The sequence below is a fragment of the Crinia signifera genome, chromosome 12 (genome assembly GCF_055691185.1).
Source record: "Crinia signifera chromosome 12, ASM5569118v1, whole genome shotgun sequence".
NCBI lineage: Eukaryota > Metazoa > Chordata > Amphibia > Anura > Myobatrachidae > Crinia > Crinia signifera.
In genome coordinates, this window is record NC_139228.1 from 22184136 (window position 1) to 22207715 (window position 23580).

A 23580-nucleotide genomic window follows, 5' to 3' on the forward strand; every position below is an offset into this window, starting at 1 on the left:
ATGCCACCAGTGGCAATGTGACAGGTGCCACAGTTACGTGAAGCGCTGCATGAATCGGCCCCCATCAGGCCGGGAAAGGTGGTTCATTAACCACATCAGCCTCTGCGGCGGCACTTTCCACAAAGTGATGGAGCCTCCTCGCCAAGGCACAACAAGATCTCGGCCTTCGGTGAGTGATGATGAAGCGGATGATGCCGGAAGACCATCAAAGAGGTGCAAGACATCCAACGCTTAATCATCTGGTGGAGGCACCTTGCTGCAACTCCGGTCCTACAGCCTGTGACACCTGGCTTCCCTTACCTGGGCGCTGCTGACTGCTTCCCCTGCTTGTCACCTGCGTCCCCGGGACCCCTACTTGTCACATGCCTCCCCTGGGACCCCTGCTTGTCACCTCTGTACCAACAGCGTCATTAGACCGGCATCCTCTGGTCACAGCAGCAGGCGTTGGCTTGTTGCAATGAGAACGACATCTCCCGGTCTACTAACGACAGCTGACGGCGCACGACTCCCAAACACAGGAAGCTGTGCAGGTGCTCACAGAGCCGTCACACAGCAATATATTGGACTAACCCCTAATTTATTGTAGCAAATAATAAAAAAAAGTTTGCATCTATTAATGTTAATGGTTTATGTGCGTATAGTAGTTTTACGCTTCCTTTAATGGTGTCATGCATATGGGTTTATTTAATTTATTTAATAAATTGTGATATAGATATGTGTGAAAACTAACAAAACCCGTCCCAGTAACACGCGCAGCACTGGTCTCCTGCTCCTATTAGCTGCAACACCCTGGTCTGGGCCCCATGATAAATCTATATATAGTAATACTGCTGGTGTATGTATGATAATGTACCAGAGTAATAACAGCAATGCACTGCAGAAACAGATCATAGTCCTGTGTAGGGGATGCATACGGATGACCTGCGGTCAGCATACAGACACCAGCATCCTGATGGAGGGAATCCTGACAGGCGTCAGGTACTGTAATTATACTTACCTTGCCCCTGCCTCCCCCTAACCCTCCCTTCCCTCAGCCTGACCATAACCTTCCCTTCCCCCAGCCTGACCCTAACCCTCCCCCCTGCAGCCTGACCCTAACCCTCCCCCCTGCAGCCTGACCATAACCTTCCCTTCCCCCAGCCTGACCCTAACCCTCCCCCCTGCAGCCTGACCCTAACCCTCCCCCCTGCAGCCTGACCCTAACCTTCCCCCCTGCAGCCTGACCATAACCTTCCCTTCCCCCAGCCTGACCCTAACCCTCCCCCCTGCAGCCTGACCCTAACCCTCCCCCCTGCAGCCTGACCCTAACCCTCCCCCCTGCAGCCTGACCCTAACCTTCCCCCAGCCTGACCCTAACACTTCCCCCTGCAGCCTGACCCTAACCCTCCCCCCTGCAGCCTGACCCTAACCCTCCCCCTGCAGCCTGACCCTAACCCTCCCCCTGCTGCCTGACCCTAACACTTCCCCCTGCAGCCTGACCATAATCCTCCCCCCTGCAGCCTGACCATAATCTCCCCACTAGTGCCTAACCTGCGCACCCCACTGCTTAAACCTACCCCCTGTCCCGTAGCTTAACCCCACCTTCTAAGTGCCTAACCCCCTCCACTCAGCCTAACCCTAACCAAAACATATTTGGTAAGCAGTTATAGATTTGAGAGCCCCTCATAGGCTAAACTTTATAAAGGGACAGCGCGTGCCATTGGCTTACTGCAGAAAATGGTCTCACAGGGAATGGCATGGTACCAAGGGTATGAGGAGTCAGTGAATAGGAGGAAGGTGTAACAGGGAGATAGTGGGTGACTGGGGAGGCAGGGACATAGCAGGTGACTGGGGAGGCGGGGGGTGGCAGGAACATAGCAGCATTATGTTACAGGTAGCCACTGTGTGTGGTGTCCTACCCATCTGTTTACCACATGTAATTATAGAGCTGGACCTGGCTGCTAGTGACAACACCATAGTAATTATACAGAGCTGCCTACTACCTGCTATTGTGTCCATGACCACTTACAGCAAAATACTGTAACTAAGTGTAAGCAAGAGGGTGGTAGAAACAGAGAGGGGAACTGACAGAGCAGGACCAGCACCATCTGCCAGTTACCACGCGATCCACCACTGTTCAAACTGCGCTGGTCACTGGGCATTGCGAATACTTATAAATACTTATGCCTAGGGCTAGCTCTGTATCAATGATAGTATATTTTATATATGAGAGAGAGAGAGCGAGAGAGAGAGAGAGAGAGAGAGACAGAGACATACACGCAAGCACACATTATCTAATATATTTAGATATATATACATATATTCAGAAATAGATTCACAATTAGTTAAACGCTCCTTAGTAAATGAGGGTGTCAGCTGTACCATAAATAGCCAGTGATGATAAATCACTGTAACAAATAATGTAGAATAAAGGGTCTATAAGATATTAGCGACCGATGGCAACACAAAAAAATCCAAATTAAAATAATAGCGCAGTAGAAAGAACCATTATTTACACTATAAAAGATCACTTACCACATATATCATTTAAAAAAGGACAATTTATTTACAATAGCTTTCGATAAGAATATAATAATAAACGTATTTATAAAACTATACAAAGGATTATAAATATCAGAACATTAGACAAATAAGGAGAGGTCTTTGTATAAGGGGTCAGCAGGGAAAACTCAACGCGTTTCATCCATTAGACTTCATCAAGGGGTAACACACACACGCACACACACACACAACCAAATTCTGCGGATTTCTTAATTTCTCTAAGCAACTTTCCTTCTAGGCAGCATTACTTATTTATATCTACAAAGAGATTCAGTATAGACAAACTTATACGGTTATTTTGTTTGATGCTCTGCTCAGTGTTTCAGCTGGATTTCATCACCTAGCGTGGTATGTATATGGAGACGCCATGGCGATGCGCTCCCAGGTGGCGCACAGCGAATGATTCCCATGTTTCACACTGCATTAGGGAGTTCTATATTGCACAAAAGGGTACTTATGTATTAGCCGGGTGCCCGGCTATGCTACGCTGACCACGTAGCTTTGGCTACGTGGTCAGCATAGCCATTGCCGGGCAGACGGCTAATATATGACGAGCGGCGGGGATTCAGTGGCGGCCGGGCGGAGGCGGAGGGGCTTCACTTACTGCGCCCGGGATGAAGGACTAGCTGCAGTGATTCAGTGGCGGCCAGATGGAGATACAGGCAGCGGAGATAGTGGCGTTGGTGCAGCAATGGACGTCATTCAGCGTAGTCACCACTGGGGGAGCATCACACCCACTAACACAATCATATCCCCACTAGCCACGTCATACCCCCAGCGTCCATGTGGGCGTGGAGTTAATTTTAGAAAGTAAGGCGAGCGCAGCTCACCACCGATCCCGAAGCGTGGCGTGCGGCCGCGTATCTGCGTCCGCTCGCCACGCTTCGGGCTCAGTGGCTCGCTGTGCTCGCCACACTTTCTAAAATTAACTTCATGCCCACGTGGGCACTGGGGGGTGACGTGGATAGTGGGGATATGATCCTTTATGTATAAGCACAGACACAGCTGTGTCAATTATGTAATTTGCGTAATTTGTGTAAATTACGTAGTTTACGTAGCCAGCATAGTGGTGTATTGGTATTCTCAAACGTAATGGGCGCCCTGCTAATACATAAGTACCCACAAAAGACACACACCGTAAAGACTGGATACATATACTGTATGGCCTACTTACTCGTACGGATTATGTATTTTGGAGGCAAGTGAAGTAATGAGGGTCCCAGGCTAATACCAGTTCACGACAAAATAATCAAGTGATCGAGTTTCTGCTACAGAACTGCTGTCACTATCCACCAAAATGCTGGGTGTGCCCAAGCGAACGCCACATCACCGGACGTTAGCCGCCTGCCCAGTTCTCGGACCAGGACACCGCAGCCGAAACTGACTTAGATTTGCGAGTACTGTATAAATCATTCGATGGGCGGTGACCATCAAATGATTTTGGGCCCGCACGCTACCCTGTGAATGGATGACACTTATTTTAAGGTTTGCAATAGATTATTCTGCAATACTCTGAAGACTCGTTATAAGGCCCACTCATGATAATGCCCTAGTAATTTGGAATCACTATCAGCAATACAGACCTAGCTGGAGGTACAGGGCGCAGACACACCACCCTTCTATGACATCACAGGGACGTCACAGAGCCAAATGGGTATCAGGGTCATTGCACTGAAGGGATATAATGCACAGCACTCAAGTAATTAAAGTCAGTGCTTGTGCCTTCAGCTTATTCCTACAGGGACCACAGCTGGACGGGTGTATGGCTTTGAAGCACGCTAGGCAAAACATCCACCTACTGCCCCCCCATGCCACACTGCCACCAATACCCACTCTCCAGCATTAAGTGCAACAAGACTGTTTTAATTTTGTCATAGGCAGACTCAAAGATGTGTTATGGTGGAGCCTTCCCTGGCCCCCAGCCACCCACTTGCCTCACTTTGAGCAATGGAGTACCCCAATTTGCAATCACTGATATAGAGCAACACTAGAAGTATATGTACATACATCTCCTCCAGATACTGGCCACCAGTAATAGTCATATAACCTACCTAGTCCTTGGTTCTGCTGTTCCCACTCCATGGTGTCGGGTACTTGATAAGCTGCTCCTTCAATCAGGGCCACATTGGAATCATCTTCAAGAGGTTCTTGAGAGGACAAGCCGGGAAGGGTGAAAAGTGGAAGATCGGAATCTTTCTCTGAACTGTCATCCACCGAATCGTTATCCTTATCATCCTCCTCGTCTTCATCATCTTCATCCACCTCATCATCATCTTCGTCTTCATCTTCCTCTTCTTCGTCTTCCTCATCAACCTCTGTACCGGCAAGACGTAAGTAGGAGGTTAGAAGGAGACACCATGCACGGAATGATACCCTGTAATGCCTGTATTAGATTAGGGGCATGTGGCAGCAGACAGCAGTGGGCACTTTGTACAGAACCTGTCTGAAGTATTTCTTCAGGTTTCTGGGCATACAAACATCCAGAAGAACATAAAACTTTGCTGTAATTGCAAATAAACATTAAACTAAGACTACACCGTCATATCCTAAAATAATAATTCCCACTGCATACTATGGCAAATAGGAGACAGAGATCATTTTAGGATTTACAATTGGGCAGGGTTACCTTCACAATTGAAAGAACAGTTGAAAGAATAAGAGCTTTAGGGGGGGTATTCAATGTTGGGTCACGGCTGTCGTGCTGACCCAACAGCCATGACCCTGTCCCATTCACGGTCTGCTCGACCGAGAATTTCAAGGCGCGATTCAATGTCCCGTCTGCCGCGGGTCGAGAAGGGGGCGTGGCCGCGAGCTGCAGTCCAGAATTGCCGAGCTGCGGCCGGGAGCTCGTCAATTCCCAACCGTTCTCGGCAGAACGAGCCCGACCGCTTGTGAAATCGGGGTTGTTCTGCCGAGATCCCCTGTTCAATGCTGTCGGGGAAGACAGCATTGAATAGGGCCCCGCAGCCATCTCCCCCGTTGGGAATGGCTGCGGGAGGATTGAATACCCCCTAAATTGCATTCATTCATAAACAATGATATACACAGATGAGCAGAGATATATTGGTTAGAACAGCAAAAAATCAGAATGGTAAAAGCAGCACAAATACTTGTGTGTTGGTTTAAAGGTATATTGTTTAGAAGAGGAGTCGAGGTAGTCAGTGCCTTTTAAACTCAAAATTCACACTTGTTCTAATTTTAGGTGTTTATTTACTAAAATGGGAGTTCTATTGAAGATGGGATGTTGCTATGGGTAACCAATCAGATTCGATTTATTATCTCCTAAATAAATAAGCAGTTTTGATGGGTTGCCCATAGCAATATTCCATATTCAACAGAATACAGTACAATACTAGAATAAACATTACAAAAAAATACTTTGTCTTGTTTAATACATAAAATAGTGAACTCCTCTCCTACAATGGGGTCATTGTGTAAATAATATTTCAGCTATTGTTTGTTCTTTCACCTATATAATCCCAGACTGGGTCTCTCACCTATACCCCCAGACTGGGTCTCTCACCTATACCCCCAGACTGGGTCTCTCACCTATACCCCCAGACTGGGTCTCTCACCTATACCCCCAGACTGCGTCTCTCACCTATACCCCCCAGACTGGGTCGCTCACCTATACCCCCCCAGACTGGGTCGCTCACCTATACCCCCCCAGACTGGGTCGCTCACCTATACCCCCCCAGACTGGGTCGCTCACCTATACCCCCCCAGACTGGGTCGCTCACCTATACCCCCCCAGACTGGGTCGCTCACCTATACCCCCCCAGACTGGGTCGCTCACCTATACCCCCCCAGACTGCGTCTCTCACCTATACCCCCCCCAGACTGCGTCTCTCACCTATACCCCCCAGACTGCGTCTCTCACCTATACCCCCCAGACTGCGTCTCTCACCTATACCCCCCAGACTGCGTCTCTCACCTATACCCCCCAGACTGCATCTCTCACCTATACCCCCCAGACTGGGTCTCACCTTTAACCCCCAGACTGGGTCTCACCTATAACCCCCAGACTGGGTCTCACCTATAACCCCCAGACTGGGTCTCTCACCTATAAACCCCAGACTGGGTCTCTCAGCTATACACCCCCCCCCCCCCCAGACTAGATTTCATCAGATAGGGGTCTCTCTTACCATTACCCCCAGACTGGATCTCTCACCTATCCCCCCCCCCCTTCTGACTAGTTCTTTCACCTATACCCCCCAAATGGCCATCACATACAGGCAGCAACATATATCATATATGCTGGAGACAGATGGTAGCAGCTGTTGAAAGAGAAATGTTGGGTGCGTGACGAGAAGGCAGAGGATCAATGAGGCAGTGGAGCAGTCAGGAGAAGTAATGGCAGTGTGACAGCTGAGTGACAACGTACCGCTCGGGCAGTTCTGCACGGCTGGAGGGAAGATGTAGCATGCAAGCCAGCAAACTGAATAAAAGCTGAATTAAGAGAGAGAGAGTGGTGCCAGTTATGAGAGCGCAAATGAATCGGAACATAAAAAAGCGCTGGCTGTATAAGCAACCAGGAGCCATATATGTTCCAGTTCTCTATTACCAGCCACACCATTAACCTTTGTAACAGAAATAAGGCAGCGGTCCTCAGTGACCTGTTCATGTGAATTCAGTATACATCGCCCCAATTATTTGTTTGAGTCCTTCTCAGTAAGGATCTGTCTGCTTCACCGTATAGAAGTTGGTCATTACAATTGCTACTGAAGACTGGGGTTCAAACCAAAAGAGAAAAAGAACTGGGTCAAATATCAAACTATTAGCCACTATGCAGCTACTGTGTTACCTCTCTGCAAGGGTTAATTGATATGACAACAGCACAGACAAATAGGTTATGCAGTGTACAGTGGAAGGGACCGCCAATACAACATTACACAGAGGAACCACTTTAATCAATAAGAAACAGAAGTGTCAAAATGTATCCTTTTTGCCCACTGCAAAATCAAGCATGTACAGGTCGACACTTGACATCGCTTAACGTGGCTAAGGTCGACAGGATCAGAAGGTTGAAGCAAGCATTAGGTCGACAGTCAAAAAAGGTCAACATGAGGTTTTCACTTTTTTTGTTATAGCCAACATGTGATCTCTTCCCCTACTACCACCCACTATGGCATGGTGGGAAAATAAAAGTGTGCCGAGAGCAGTGAGCCATGTCAGGGGGCACGGTACAATTAGAATATGTCGACATTTGGGACGTAAACGTGAAAAACTCACTGACCGTCTATTTTATGTAGTTCTAATATGCCGCACCGGATTTCCCATATGTGGCATCATTTCAGCTACAGAATATCAGTATATTGGGTTGTGGGGCCCTCTGCTGGATCTGCAGTGCAACAGTCTAATGTTACAATGATGCAACCAGTAAATCAGTCAATGGGGGAGCTTCACATACGTGAGCGGAGGGCGGGGTCACGACGGCGTGTGCGTAGAGGAGGTGGTCTAAGCTCCCTGGTGCCTCCATGCCTGATCGCTAGCTACCCCGCGCCGCCTCCCCCCCCCCGGTGCATCGTGCACCTATGAGCAGTACCTCGGCTTGGGATCCCGCTTTGTGACGCTGCAGCTGCTGGTCTCCCTCCGTTGCTGGTTTATCACCCGGACGGAGGTGGTGAGGACCGGACCAAGTGCCCTGTGTGACGGGCTATAGCGGTGGCGTGCCTGAGCTGAGACGGACGGAGAGGGGTGACGTCAGCGACGCTTCCAGCCCTGGTGCAGCCTGGGTATCGGGACGCGCTCTCTGGACGTGGTGTCCTGAGGTTTCTCTGCAGAGAGCTGGGAGTCATATCGAGCCACACGCTGATCGGTGGGTTCGACCAAACAGAAAAAGCCCTCCCTGACACGTGGATTTACTCTCTGGGATCGTCTGGCCCCCAAGGGTGAATGGGTCTTTAGACAACGACAGATAAACCCAAATGGTCCTGGGCAGAAACAGGGTGCTTGGAGGATCATATGAGAGGAGATCGACAGGGAACAATTGCCTGGGGGAAGAAATCGGCAGGTATGTGCCTGATATAACCTGTATATTGCAGATAAGCCCACACACACTCTGAATAATATCTAGATTCTGGACTGCTCCCTTCCTTTTTTGTATCTTTTTTTTTTTTTTTTTTGTAGAGTGGAAAAAAAATAAAATAACCTGGGTGTAACTGCTGTGGCTGATAACTTGGACAGCACGTCCCCTAAAGTTGGAGGGGTCCTATGTGACTGTTTATGCATACGGCTAAGTAATATTTTTCTACTTGAAACACACCATTAAAAAAGGAATACTTGTAATACCATCTGCGACACTAAATCCTTCGATAAACCGAACAAAGCCATAGTTGTCAACTAATAAGTGTGTGTGGTGAAGCGCAGTATAAACAGACAGGTTCGGACAGACACTAAGAGCACTGCTTGAAATATTTTTCATTATTACATTGATCGGCCAATCCCGTCCTCAGAAATATCCCTGTTCGGTGGGCCAGTACAGGCCTCTATATGAGGTCGGACTGAGGGATATAGAAAGTTTAAATCTCCTCCAAGTAGCCGACTTGCTGTTAAACCAAGCCCAGATACTTAAAGAATACTCCCTCCAACAGAATGGGGAAAACAGGGCAGAATACAGCGGCCGCAAGGCTGGAGAAGTTTGCTCGCACACAGGCAAAAAACCCGAGCGATTCTCGGGAAAGCACTCCTCAATCCACCCCTATAAAGGGGGGGAACATTGCCGAACAGCCAAGAGAGGTTACCCTACAACAAGTTTTGGAGGCAGTTAACACTTGTGAGACCCGCTTAGCAGAACAAATTAATAAAGTACAGGCGGACATTATGTTTCTGCGTGATGATGCGCAGAAAATCCGTGTTCGGGTATCCGAGGTGGAGACCCGGGTATCTGAGATAGAGGACACTATGGGCCCGATCCAGAGTCAGGTGAAAACCATGGCGGGTAAACTTGCAGAAATCCAAAACAAGATGTCGGATATGGAGGGGCGGCTGCGCCGAAATAATATTCGTTTTGTGGGTTTTGAGGAGAGAGTGGAGGCCAGTTCTCCTGAAAAATTCTTAGAGGACTGGATAAAACAAAACTTGGGGACAGAGGCCCTCTCCCCCTTCTTTACAATTGAAAGGGCACATAGGGTTCCATCCAGGGCCCCGATACCAGGGGGTCCGCCACGAACCCTAATAGCAAAGGTTCTGCATTTCAGAGATCGGGATAATATTTTGAGATTGGCAAGAACCAAAGGAGACCTCTCCCATAACGGGAAAAGAATTTCTTTATTCCCTGATCTGCCATACGAGGTTCAAAAAGAGAGAGCCAGATATAGAGAGATAAAGGCAAGACTTAGAGAATTGAACATAAAATACTCTATGATCTATCCCACAAAACTGAGGATCGTGACCCAGGATGAGACCAAGTTTTTTTTTACACCTGGGGAAGCTGCTGCTTGGTTGGATAAGAACTCTCCTACCAGCAGACAACTGGCAACTACCTAGTCTCGCTGGGAACCAGAGGTCGAAGATAAGAAGAGGCCTGATATTTATATCTGGACATGTTTCGTGTGGTCCCCTGTGGTTTTTTCTTTCTTTTTTTTTTTTTTTTTTTGTCTTTTTCTCTCCCCTTCCTTCTCCCTTTTCTTTTTTTTTTTTGATATTTCGATTATATGATTGAATTCCAGAGATTGGGGGGGAGGGGGAGGGAAATGGGAAATCCTAAACTACTGCTCAGTGGGTGTGCGGGCATGGGGGGGGGGAGGGGGGGTGGGCGAAAATTTCATAAATAATATATGCATGGGGTCACTGGGGGGCTGGGCCTGCTCATGGCGATGTGACAAACAGTAAATTGCCCTAAGTGAAAGGTGGAGGTTGAAAGGGATAGTTGATAGTGAGGGGTTTGAAATAGGTATGCCTAGATGGGTAGGTCATACAGGGAGGGGGGCGGGTTGTGGGTATATGGTATCTGTGATGTGTTTTCGTGTTTGTGTATTGTGCATGCAGCCCTGGGAAAGTGTGGAGTTAACTATTGAAAAATCATGTAGCTATAGCCTGATCCAAGTAGGGACATCCCTAGATAAAATACAAATGTTGATAGGAATTATACCTGAAAAGAAATGGTGGTTTTTTTGACCTGGAATGTGCGTGGTCTAAATGAGAAGGTGAAGCGGTCCTTGGTACTAAAACAATGCAAAGCACTGGCGGCCGAAATAATTTGTCTCCAAGAGACGCATTTATATGGGGATAAAGTATTGGCGCTAAGGCGTCCCTGGATTGGAACGGCTTTCCATTCTCTGTTCTCTTCGTCGGCCAGAGGGGTTTCTATAATTATTAAGAAAAATATTCCCTTTGAATTAATAGCATCAAAAATAGATGATAGGGGTCGATATGTATTTTTGGATGCGAATGTTGACTCTATTAGATACTGTATCTTAGCGGTATATATACCTCCCCCGTTCTCCTATGAGGTACTCAGATTGGCAGTAGATTTTGTCTCCGTACGACCTGAATGTTATATCATATGTTTGGGGGACTTCAATGCGGTCATGAACCCCGGTCTGGATAGATGGAACAACAAGGGGGGATATGACAGCGGCAATAGTAGACTCGCTGAATTTACCTCGGAAATAGGGTGGTGGGATGTATGGAGGGAGAGACATCCAAAGGTCAGTCAATTTTCATGCTACTCCCCATCCCACAATACATTTTCGAGAATAGATATTATTTTCTCATCGAAAAATTTGCTTAAAAACATCTCAAAAATAGAGTATAAATCTCGAGGTATTTCTGATCACTCTCCTGTTTTGATGCAGATAGACTCCGATCCACAGGGGGGTTTTAGATATTGGAGATTCCATCCCTCGTGGTTGGAGCAATTTAGTAATACAGCAGACCTAAATGCTGAAACTGATGAATTTTTCGAGGTTAATGCAGGTACAGCTAGCTCCACAGTAGTTTGGGACACGTTTAAGGCAGCCCTTAGAGGAAATTTGTTGAAAAAAATATCTATCTTGAAAAGAGAAACTCGAGAAGTGGCCTTGGTACTGGAAACTAAAATGAAGGAGAAGGAGCAGAAATATATATCTGATAAAACCGAACCAAGTAGAACAGAGTGGTTATCGGCACAAAGAGGGTGGGTTGAACATCTACAAATTATGGCCAACCAAAGATTACTAAAACAATCACACCAATTCTATTTGAATATTGACAGAGCAGGCAGATATATGGCCTATCTCTCCAAAATAGATAAACCCCCGAATATAATATCAAAAATATACTCAGATAAGGGAGATCTGTGGATAACCCCACCCCAGATTGCGGAGGTATTTGTGGATCACTTTAGGGAAGTATATCAGTCCAAATTAAAGCATGGGAGTAATGAAATAGCAAACTATTTAAGTAACATAGTGATACCTAAACTGTCCCTAGAGGATAGTAACTCATTGGATTCCCCTATTACCATTCAGGAAGTGGAGGAGGTGATTAAGTCTCTTCCTGCAAATAAAGCCCCGGGAATAGATGGCCTGCCGGGAGAAATATATAAAAAAGCTGAAGTGAGCTTAGCTCCAAAATTATTATATTTGTTCCAGGAAATGGAAATTGAGGGTGGACTAACAAATTCAATGTCAGAAGCCATCATCACGGTCATTCCCAAGAGCGGTAAGGACCCGGCCTTGGTTGATTCCTACAGGCCAATATCGCTGATCACTGTCGATGCCAAGATCTATGCCAAGATCTTGGCAAATAGACTTAATAAAGTTATTAGTAAAATTATACATCCGGATCAAAACGGATTTATGAGTGGAAAATCTACTGCCATTAACTTGCGTCGACTCTTTACTTATATCCAGATGGCAGAGGTATCAGGTAGAAATGTAGCGATTGCATCCTTCGACGCCAATAAAGCCTTTGATTCGGTTGAATGGCCTTATCTCAGACAAGTGATGATGGCTTTTGGGTTGGGCCCTAAATTCATAGATAGAGTATTTCTCCTATATAAGGCTCCTATGGCAAGAATTCTTGTCAATGGGTATATCTCTGAGTCATTTCCCCTGCTTCGAGGTACTCGTCAAGGGTGCCCCCTTTCGCCCCTGCTGTTCGCAGTGGCGATAGAACCAATTGCCTGCAAATTGAGGGCAGACCTGGGTGAGGTGGGAATCGGTGGTAACATTATCTCTCTTTATGCAGATGATCTATTGATAGGCATGGTGGATTATGTAAACCAGCTTCCCCATGTTATTGAGAAAATCCAGGAATTCGGGCGGTATTCTGGCCTAACAATAAATTATAATAAATCACATCTTCTTTTAACTAATGTACTGGGGAGTGGGCCAGTAGTAATCAGCTCGGGCCTTCATAGCGTTGATAAATTTAAGTACCTTGGGATCATAATATCTAGAAACCCTGCCGATTTTATTAATGACAATCTTGACCCTATAATAGATGAGATAAAAAGAAAGTGTAAAAGCTGGCAGAAACTCCCGTTGACAGTAATTGGACGGGTAAATCTTATAAAAATGTCAATCCTTCCAAAGCTCCTTTATATATTTTTACAATCGCCTGTCCCAATTGGAGAGAAGGTTTTTGGGAGGATCAACTGTGTGTTATCGTCCTTCATCTGGAGGAATAAAACTCCTAGAATAAAAATGTCCTCACTTAGTAGGGAGCGGAATAGAGGTGGCGTTGCGATGCCTAATTTTAAGTTATATTATTATGCGGCCCAGATGACCCATCTGGTAAGCTGGGTTAAGGAGGAGGAATGCACAGATGATCTATCCAAATTCATAGACAAAGCGACCATGGTCAAAACTCCTTTGCAGGCAATTTTGATAAAAGAGGGAAATCGTAGATCCCCTCCTCTGCTTAAACAAGCTAGGAATGTATGGAACTGGGTGTGTAAGAGAATGGATTTTGAGGAAACTGACCCCGATACGTATATTTTTTCCCTTCCCCAGCTCAAAAAATTGAATTTACAACAAGGGGGCAAGATTTGGGGGCAATATGGGATATACACTATGGGACAAATATTTGTAAATAATAATCTCAAATCCTTCTCCCAACTACAGTTGGAATTTGACCTCCCTAAAAATATGTTCTATAGATTCCTCCAATTGAGGAGTGCAATAGCGCAAAATAACAGGGACAAAATTATTAGTATAAAGGAGACCCCGATTAAAACATTTATTAAAAAACGGAGTTCCAATAAACGGATCTCAAACTGTTACAGGTTTCTGTTAGATAATACCCAAAGTGATCAGTTGGGGGGCCTAAGGTCGAACTGGACTAAAAATATACCTGAACTAAATGAAACAAATTGGAGACTTGCACTGGCGGCTCCTGGGCAGGCCACCAGCTCAGCCAGAACCCAACAGATACAACTAAACATCTTATATAGGACCTACTTTACTCCCGAAAGGATGGGTAAATTTGCTAAAAACACATCGGATAGGTGCCCAAAATGCAAGAATAGGGGGTGTGGCTTTTGGCACTTGGTCTGGGAGTGCCCAAAGGTACAAATCTTTTGGCAAGAAATAGGGATAATACTGATTGACCTGGGGATTCCAAGAGACTGTATACAACCCCTAACAGTCATTATGGGGGTCTGGCCCAGTAACACAATGACTAAAGATCTTAGAAAGCTTGCAATCAATCTATGTGCAATTGCTAAAACGGTGATCGCCCGTTCATGGATGGCCCAAAATGGCCCAAGAACCCAAGCCTGGTCTAGTTTGGTAAACAGTACCATGGACCATGAGAAAAATATGTACCTATCGAGGAACGCAATTTCCAAATTCTATGGGATATGGGGGAAATGGTATAACTCAAAATATAATAACTCAACATAGTAGATCGGAATGATTATGTGCTATAATATACTGGTTGTCCGACATGTAATAGCTACAAACAGGCACTATAGAAGTTGAGGCGTTCCACTTTAACTCCTTAAATTTTCCTGCCCTTAGTTCAATTAATGTATAGGTTGTTATTCAATGTGTGTACCACCGAGTAGAATATAGTATAACGATTAATACTTTAAAAAATAAACTTAAACACTGAATGATAACATTAAGAAGAGAGATATACACAATATTCACTTAAAATCGGATTCACGTAAACACTATAATAGTAATTTAATAGTCACCTCACATGGGTGGACCCTTCCCCCTCATTTGTACGTATTCTGGGTCGTAAGATATTGATGTAGGTAGAATCCAAGTATAACTCCCGAAAAAACGTTGGAGCATGAGAAAATCATGTCCCTAGTAATAAAGGGGGTCCCAGACTTGTGGGATATGGGGGAGATGGTTTAACCCATAATACAAATATGCACAATGTTAGATAGGGGAAAAGAAAAAAAAAAAAAAGGAGCACCTTGCAACGAGAGGTTTTTCAATGTAACCTGTTAGTTTTTTCTTTTTTGTTAATTTTTGTATACCTCACAGGGTGGGAACACAGTAGGACTGATAGATGTATGGTCAACTCTGCGATAATTACACAATAGTCACTTATAATTGGATATAAGTAAATTCAATATGAAATATGAAAATAGATTAGGATCCACACATAAACACTAGGACGAGTAGATCACTCCCCTAATATAAGTTTATAGACAAAGGAGGGAACGAATAAATGGAGTGGGAAGGTGGATGAAAAACGGATATAAACCCACAAGAGTATATACTGGCTGCTGCGAAATGTAACTTATGTTTGTTTGTATGTTAGGTATGTCAAATGTACTGATGTATGTGTATGTTTTGTATAATTTTATGAGAAACGATCAAATAAAGATGAATAAAAAAAAAAAAAAAAAAATCAGTCAATGGGGGAAAGATTAATTAACAACGTCATGATGTCACCCTGCTAAACGGCAGCTATAGGAAAAAAGCGCATAATGGGTCAGATGGACTAAGCCTTGAAAAGAGATAAAGTCGAGAGTGGTAACTGCAAACCAACCAGCTCCTGTCATTTTTAACAACAGCCTGTAACATGACAGGGATGAGCTGATTGGCTGTTACTTTACCACTCTCCACTTTATCAATGTGTCTGCACATAGCAGCCTCCAGGGGTCTGGCTGGGGAGAGCGGTAGCTGTATAAAAGGTTATGTAGGTGGTAGGTCAGCTTTAACGACATTCTGAAAATACTGCGCCCCCCGCCCCCCTCCCTTCCTCCCTCCCTTCAGCCACGTGGGATATATCCAGTGCTAACTGGTACATTTTAATGAAAAATAGAAATTAGGTCCCAGGAACAATCTTAATCCGACGAATAAGCTCTAATCCTCAATAAAATAGAATTCCTTCTGGTGGGCTCTGCGGGCGATTCAGTGACGATCAGACGAGGCTGAGTCGGCCTCATTCCAATGGTGCGGGTCTGCAGAGTGAAAGTGCAGACCCCGGAGTTTCACAACCGGCAGCGGACACCAGGCAGGAACAGGGGAACGGACAGCATTTTATGGGCGTCCCCGATGGCATGCTTGGGGCGGACGACTGACATCACATAACATAAGAGCCCGCCCCTTCTCGGTGGACTACGACGGAAATAAAAGTCAGTTTAGACTTTTCCGATGGGGATGATCAGCAAACATCGAATGATTTCTCTCCCCTTCGGCTGCATGCAAGGGGTGTGTTTTCGTACACATCCCCTCATATGGTACCGAGGAGATTCCTCGGCTTGGGGACGGGCATTCAGACGAGGGAGGGCAGTGTTTATGGGCTTGCTAGGCAGCGAATGTATGCGGATTAGCGAGCCTTGCTGAATAAGTCCCTCTGTTCACTCTGTGGCAGATGTACTAAGCCTTCCAGAGTGATAAAGTGGGGCGAGGTAAACTACCAACCAATTCTACACAAGCTACCTTCAGATTCCAGCTTGTCCGCCCCATAAGCTGCTGTAGCACTGATTCTTCTGGTTGGGGGAAGCAGGACACTGACTTGGGAGGCAGATGTGACTGTACTGGGTACGGCGGTATCCTCAGTCTGTGTGGTGGCTGCTGGCATAACTGGAGATGCTGAACCAGCCCAAAGCTCCTCATTCCCAGATGGCAAATTCAAACCTAGAGGAAGAGCAGAAAAACAAAGAACTGAAATGAGAGCTGATCTTCTTCTGTATAACCAGCTGTTTTTTGGATGTACCGCTCCTATGATGCCTCGCTTGTTAGCATGATTCGGGATTGAAAAACTGTCAATCCCGGGATTGGCCTCCTAATATGCCCAATAATTTATAAATTACCTCTAAGCATAGAGTAGATGCGCGGCGGGCCGGGACCAGCGAGATAATTAAGGCTGCGGGGGTTTGCATGGGTGGCGGGGGGGGGGGGGGGTGGTGCTTGGCAGGGCGGCGGCGGGGGGGGCGCCCAAAACGTAGCTGCGCCACTGATCCAAACACATTAAAAAAACGAGTCGGGACTGGCTTCTGCCGATGAGTATTGCTGGGGGAAACCATATAATTCTGAGGGGTATATCTACTAGTGCGGGTTTTGTGGAACTGAAGATATTGCCCATAGCAACCAATCAGATCTTACATAGTGTTTATCTAGCAACTTTCAGAAGCCAAGAGCTAGAATCTGATTGGTTGCTATGGGCAACATCTCCACTTCTATAAAACCCACACGCCGCATGGACTTCTGCATTAGCTCTATGGAAACTAATGGGCCCCATACATCAGCAATCACAATTTATGGATTTCCAGATACAGGGATTTTTTGGCCAGATAAATGGATTTTACAATCTATTTGACTTTGCCCACACATTACAGATTTATTTCAATGATCGGCAGATTTTTCCATCTAAAGATTGCATCTTCATATCTGGAAATTGCCCAATCGATTGCTGTTCATAATGTAAATAGATGAAGAAGACGAATTGGGAATGCCCACACATATAAAAAAGATCTGCAGATAATACCAGATTATTAAACATGTTTAAAAACCTGATTAAGCAATCGATTGGCGATTTTGATTGGGATTGCCAAAAGGGGGAGCCCACACATCTAAAATTAATTGTGGCAATCATCTCCATATCTGAAAATTGTCACAATTAATTGCTGATGTATGGGGCCCATTAGGTAGTAAATCTGGCTTCCGCCACTTCCGGATGTCTCGACAGTCGGTATTCTGCCATCAAAATCCCGACTGTTCAACGGCCCAACAGTCCCGATCCCGACCAACAGGGGTAATTCTCCCTCGTGCAGGTCCACCACCCCCATAGAGAATAGAACCTGTGGCGAGCGAAGTGAGCCACCAAGCCCGGCAGTCGGGATTCTGATGTCGGTATACTGACCGCGGGAATCCCGGACATCTGCGAGTCATACTGAACCCATTTGTTTTGTACCTTCAGGTGTTTCTGCAGAGAAGGAATGAGCTGGGGTTGGTGGAACAGTCTTCATTTCGTCTCTGGATTTCTCTATGTGTGGCGTAATACTGGCCATGACCAGGTCTTCTGTTGCGTGAATCTCTTTCCACTCCTTGGAGAGATCTTGAATTGTGACATTCATGATGGCGCCCATCACCGTGACATTACTGCTCTCAGGTACGTCGGAAGTTTCCTGCTTGGTACCTGCTAATTAAAAACATCTTTTTAAAAACTGCAGCTAAGAAAAAAAAAAAACAGACTCTGGGGCAAATTTACTAAGATGTGAAATTTATTTCACATGGGATGTTCCTATGGGCGACCAATCAGAATCTACTTCCTATTTATTTAGCACCAACTACAAGATAATAGATAGTATCTGATTGGTTGCCCATAACATCCCATATGAAATAGAACACCTATTTCTGTCTGTCGTTGCCACTTTTGCCTGATATAGGTGATTCAGCCGTAATGAGCACGGCAGGGAACTCTTTAGTGAACGCTCAAGATGAATAAGAATCTCCCATAGAGCCCCTATGAAAAACATATAATCTGGCTCTATTAGACGCCTGTAACTAAGCTCCCTACTCAGCGGTGTAACTATAGCAATCCCCCGCAGACTTACCTATCTCGCTGGTCCCAGCGGCTCCGTTCTTCTGCTGAGGACCACCACAAAATGGGCGCCCCCATATAGCACACAGTTCTCTGAAACGGTCTGCTGTATGGGGGCGGCCATTTTGTGGTGGTCCTCAGCAGAAGAAGAACGGAGCCGCCGGGACCAGCGCGATAGGTAAGGCTGCAGGGGATTGGGGGGGGGGGGGTTTGCATGGGCGGCGGGGGATTGGGGGTGCTTGGTGGGGCGGGGGGGGGGGGAGGCGCCCAAAACTTAGTTACGCCACTGTCCCTTCTCCACACAGGAGCTGAATGCAAGCTGGAGATTATATATATCTTGAAAAGGGGCAGACTAGATGGGCCAAGAGGTTCTTATCTGCCGTCAAATTCTATGTTAAAAAAAAAAAAAAATATATATATATATATATATATATATTTATTTGCTGCCGTTGATTGGGATTGTGATAGTCAGGGTCCTGAATGCCGGGATATCGTACCCAACCCATTGACATTCTAAAGGCAATATTCATGTGATCAGACATTATATATGACTTCAGGCAGAAAATCAAAATCATCTGAAATGTTCCCCTCATCAGTACAGAGGTCTAGATTTAGAATGTCATGGGTTACCAGGATTATACTAGTATATAACACTGTAAATCTGTATATTAGTTGTTCATTTACCTGTAAGTGAGAATAAGGGAATAACCAATTTGATACCCTAGACAAGATTTTAGTTGGTGCCCTCTAGCACCGATGCTTGTTCCACCTCTGGCCCAGCACATTAGTAATGGGCGTATAGACATAATGCCAAACAGTAATTTCCCTTACACAATATGCCAGACATTATCACTATTTAGCAGGATGGATTCAGTACCGACCGCCAAAATACCGACATGGGGGGCCGTGGATCGCCCCCCCCCCCCCCTTGCGGGCTCGCTGCACTCGCCAAGCAGCGGTCCCGGTGCCTCGCTACGCTCGGCACACTATTTTATTCACCCTCTTTGGGTGTCGTGGACACCTATGAAGGGAGAAATTGCCGGCATTGCGGCAGTCGGGATTCCGGTATCGGTATTTTGACCATCGGGACAGTGACTCCATCCGAGCAGGATTAATCCTAACTAGTGACCTGTGGGGGCACATCCTGGCACGCACAGCAGCCCTCCTTCAACAGTCATATTTCTTACTGCCCAATACCCCCAGTAACTTCTGCCCACCCCGGTGCTCCCACCAGCTCAGCTGTATATGCCTGGCTGCCCAATCAGAGATTGGCTGAGAGCTCAGATCCTGGTATAGCAGCAAATGCCGAGAAGCCGGTGCCATCTGCCCATCTCGCCGCTGTCCAATGTGTCAAACTGAATCTGTGCTAGCCCTAGGCTTGGAAGTAATGCCCCATGGCATTCCAAGTGCCGTAGGCATTTGTCTAGTTTGCCTATGCCTAGAACCGGCACTGGGAACACTACGTGAACTACACACCGAGCAATGTTTATGCTAAGTGGGCTTCCTGTTTCTGGTTCCCTGTCTTGGACCATACACACAGCCGGACACTTCACTCACGTCTTACTGTTCTCTAATGAACTGAAGTAGTCCGGGTACGTCAGTTTACGCACGATCCAAGCAAGCGTCCAGACCAGCTGGGGCCTAGTTTGTGCAGACGGCTGATGGATGGGTACACTGGAAAAACAAGCTGTTCAGTATGTATTACCACAGCAATTTACAGATTGGAAACGCATGTGATTCAATGCTGGGAGACCACCAAGGTAACTGTTGTAGACTGTGGAAAGGTAACCCAAAGCAGCTGCCTCTTCTAACTGACTGTAGCTGGCTATGCTAGCAATAACGTTACTATCTGTCTAGATCGCTTAAGCCTTGATCACTCCATGTGTATGCCCCATAGTAAGTGACTTGCGATTCTGCGCGTCGCCATCGCCGGCTCAGATCTTGACTACATGTAGTCAAGATCTACTCTAATAGTCAGCCTGTGCTAACCACAGAACAGCGGTTAGCACAGATCGCCCATACACACATGGCTACATGTTGGTGATCTAGCCACCGGGAAAGAGAATGGGTGATTTCCCTAGCCTATATCACTGAGTATGTAGGCTAGGCAAAATCGCCCCATGTGTATGATCCTTAGAGAGCCCCCAGGCAGCTCCCCGGGAGGCTGCTTATGATTTGGCACTTGAGGTGCCAAATTATACATGCAATAAATCGCATGTGATTTATTGCATGTATATTCCCAGGGAGCTGACAGTGGCAGGGGTTGGGCAGGGGGGTGCTGTGCAGCCCGGGGAGGGCAGCGGGTTCCCTGCGGTGCTGAGCAGAAAAGTCAGCGGGGTGCGTGCAGCGGCTGGGAACTAAGTAGCGCTATTTGCCGGGGGTGTATTATAGGGGTCCGACAGTCGGGATCCCGACTGGCCGGACCCAGACAGCATGGCGAGCGCAACAAAGCCCCTATTCTATTCTCCCTCTATGGGAGTCGTGGACCCCCCACGAGGGAAAATAGCCGACGGCCATCGGGAACCCGGCTGTCGGTGTTTTGACAGTCGGGATCCCGACATCGGATGAATGCCTGTCGGGATCCCGACTGTCGGGACCCCGTCCTGCACCCTTTGCCGGGCGGTGGTGTGGCAAGCGCTTCCCACTACTTAGTTCCCAGCCGCCGCACAGACCCCGCTGCCTTACTGCCCAGCGCTGCAGGGACCCCATGGACCCTGCTGCCTGTATGCCACTTTCCAGCCGCCGCTGCACATAGGTGTGTGACAGTGGTGCTTCACTACTGTCACACACCTACGGATCAGACCAACACATCGTGGGTGCTAAAAAGCACCCACGATGTGCCGGTGATGGGTCCGATCCAACAGATTAAACCTGTGGCAGGTGCAATCTGTAGGGTCAGACCTCAAACACATCCGATTTGGGCCGATTTCTCAGCAGGATCCGTCTGGATCATCCCCATAGAACATCAGAGATAATCAACACAGAAAAACAGCAATCCGAGATAATGTTCCAGGGCAGCCATGACTTTTTGCTATCTCTCTCTCCTGTTAATTGAATCAGCAAGCGTTGCTTCGCCTTACACAAAATATCTCCCATCTCAGCAAAATACAGCTTTGCTGTGACAGCAATGGCCTGCCCGAGGGTAAATTCTAAAACGTACAGAAAGGTTTCTGCTTCATCCAATGGACCTATCATCTGAAATACAAGAAAGGTTGTGACTTCTATCTCTGCAGCTTACTCGCACGGCATCGTATAAGTATAAGTCAGGTGTGAACACTGCGGAATGTGACAAGATAGTACAGTCATTTAAAGATATGTTAGATTTGCATTTACCTGTGTTGACTGCATCAAGTTCTTGACCTTGTGTCATGTCCATGACTATACCCGGTACTTTTGTAGACATGTGCTTGGAATTTAACTCAGTCTCTGGTAAGACAGATTGGGTTACTATTGTTTCACTAATATCAGTGGAAACCTTTCCTTCTGGCACAGTAACACCGAGGCCTATTGTGTCATCAGCTGGTGTAGCCAATATTGGTGACAAAGTGAACAGTCCAGTGTCGTTAGACTCGGTTTCCATGAGATGGACAGGAAGCGGGGTTGTGATGTCGAAGTTGCCTACTTTGTGAGGACTCTGAGCTGTGACTTTTGTATCATCCCAGTCCTCACTAATCTGCGAGACTGTGAAGTCTTCAATGCCACTGTGTCCATTGACCAACGTTGTGGTTTTGAGACCAGTGGGAGTTTGAGATGTTGATGGGGCTTCCGCACTGACCGAAATCAGTGGTTGGTCATCGAGATGAGAAGATATGGTGGACGGGTCATCTTTTGTTCTGACAATGCTGGTTCTGGGGTTGGTCGTTAGCATCTCCATGGTGTTGGCTGAAGATGCATTTTCCAGGTTGCTTTGTTTCAGATCCGTGTTATTCGTATCTGCTGATTGGTAACTTTCCTCCGGATGTCCCTTGGTGGGCTCGCTAAGAGATGTCACACCGGTGATGTAAACAACGGTTGAACCAGCTGTGGTTAGAATTCTATTCTCACTTGACATCTTATCTTGCCCACTGGGACTTGCCTTGATGACAAGACCAAGATTATTGGTCTCTGGGCTCATATCTGTCACTGAGCTGTTACCTGGTAGACTGGAGCTGTTCTGTGAGATCTCTGGGATTGCAAGTACGTTATCTGATGAAGTCACATAGGAAGACAAGTTGTACTTCGCCTTCTCTGTAGTGGGTTGCACAGGTAGAAGAAAATCGGAAGCAGATGTTTGGGAGATATCTGTACCATCAAACCCTCGACTGTCTACCGGGTCATCCCGTTTATAAAATTTCTGAAGAGAAAGACATGTCATGCTTGGCCACAAAACAAGGGTGCTACATAGCACCCCACATATATGGAAGACTAGTGATTTCTTCATGTCAGCTGATTAGACAGGTCATATACTCAGGTAACGGAGTCCTGAAAGGAAGAAGGAATGGTTTTATTGCAGGTTCACTGGCACATGCATCATTATAGTCTTTAGAAGAATAAGCAGTCAGTTCTCTATTTTATCCATGATAATTAACAGCATTGTTAAACAGCAAATGTTGAGACTTTAAATTGCAAACACAGTGCCTGAGTCAGATATATATACACCCTAATGTATTCCGTATGCAGAGGAGGTGTGAAAATATGGTAATGTCATAGCCGCCTGGAAATTCCTTGAGAATTCCACTGGTGGCCGTGTAGATATCGGCACCTGTGTACAGCACTTAGACGTTGCCGCAATGCTTACGGTGTATGAGATCGCCGATATAAGCTGTGACACCCTCTCCCCATAACCACCTGCCCGTCAGTGTCATTTCTGGTGCAGGATGCAGGTACAAGAAAGGGCATCCCGCCCCCGACATAATCATGCAAGAAGCTCCGCCTCCAAAACAGCACAAAAACGTAGAGCGGAATGGAGTTGCAGCCAGATTAAACCAAAAAGTGGTAATGGGGAAGGGTAAAGGGGTAAAAGTGCTTGGTGGCAAAGGCAGACTAGGTCCATTCACACTGGGCGCTTATGCCTAGCGTGTATGGACAGCGATGACTGCTCTAATCGCTGGGGGGGAAAGC

At 46.5% G+C, this 23580-nt stretch overlaps 1 protein-coding gene across 5 annotated transcripts in view; it reads right to left on the reverse strand.

Moving 5' to 3' along the window:
- Positions 1 to 23580, reverse strand: part of ARMH4 (armadillo like helical domain containing 4) — a 133014-nt gene that overhangs the window by 80059 nt on the left and 29375 nt on the right. For 4 of the 5 annotated variants that reach the window (XM_083167008.1, XM_083167007.1, XM_083167010.1 and 1 more), the window contains 4 exons: positions 21814 to 22941; positions 17851 to 18078; positions 16377 to 16574; positions 4593 to 4856 (listed from right to left, as the gene is read on the reverse strand). In XM_083167008.1, coding sequence (XP_083023134.1) covers positions 4593 to 4856; positions 16377 to 16574; positions 17851 to 18078; positions 21814 to 22900 — 1777 coding nt within the window. In that variant the 5' untranslated portion in view covers positions 22901 to 22941. The remainder of the gene's footprint in view (positions 1 to 4592; positions 4857 to 16376; positions 16575 to 17850; positions 18079 to 21813; positions 22942 to 23580) is intronic. The other variant, XM_083167009.1, reaches the window with a different exon arrangement.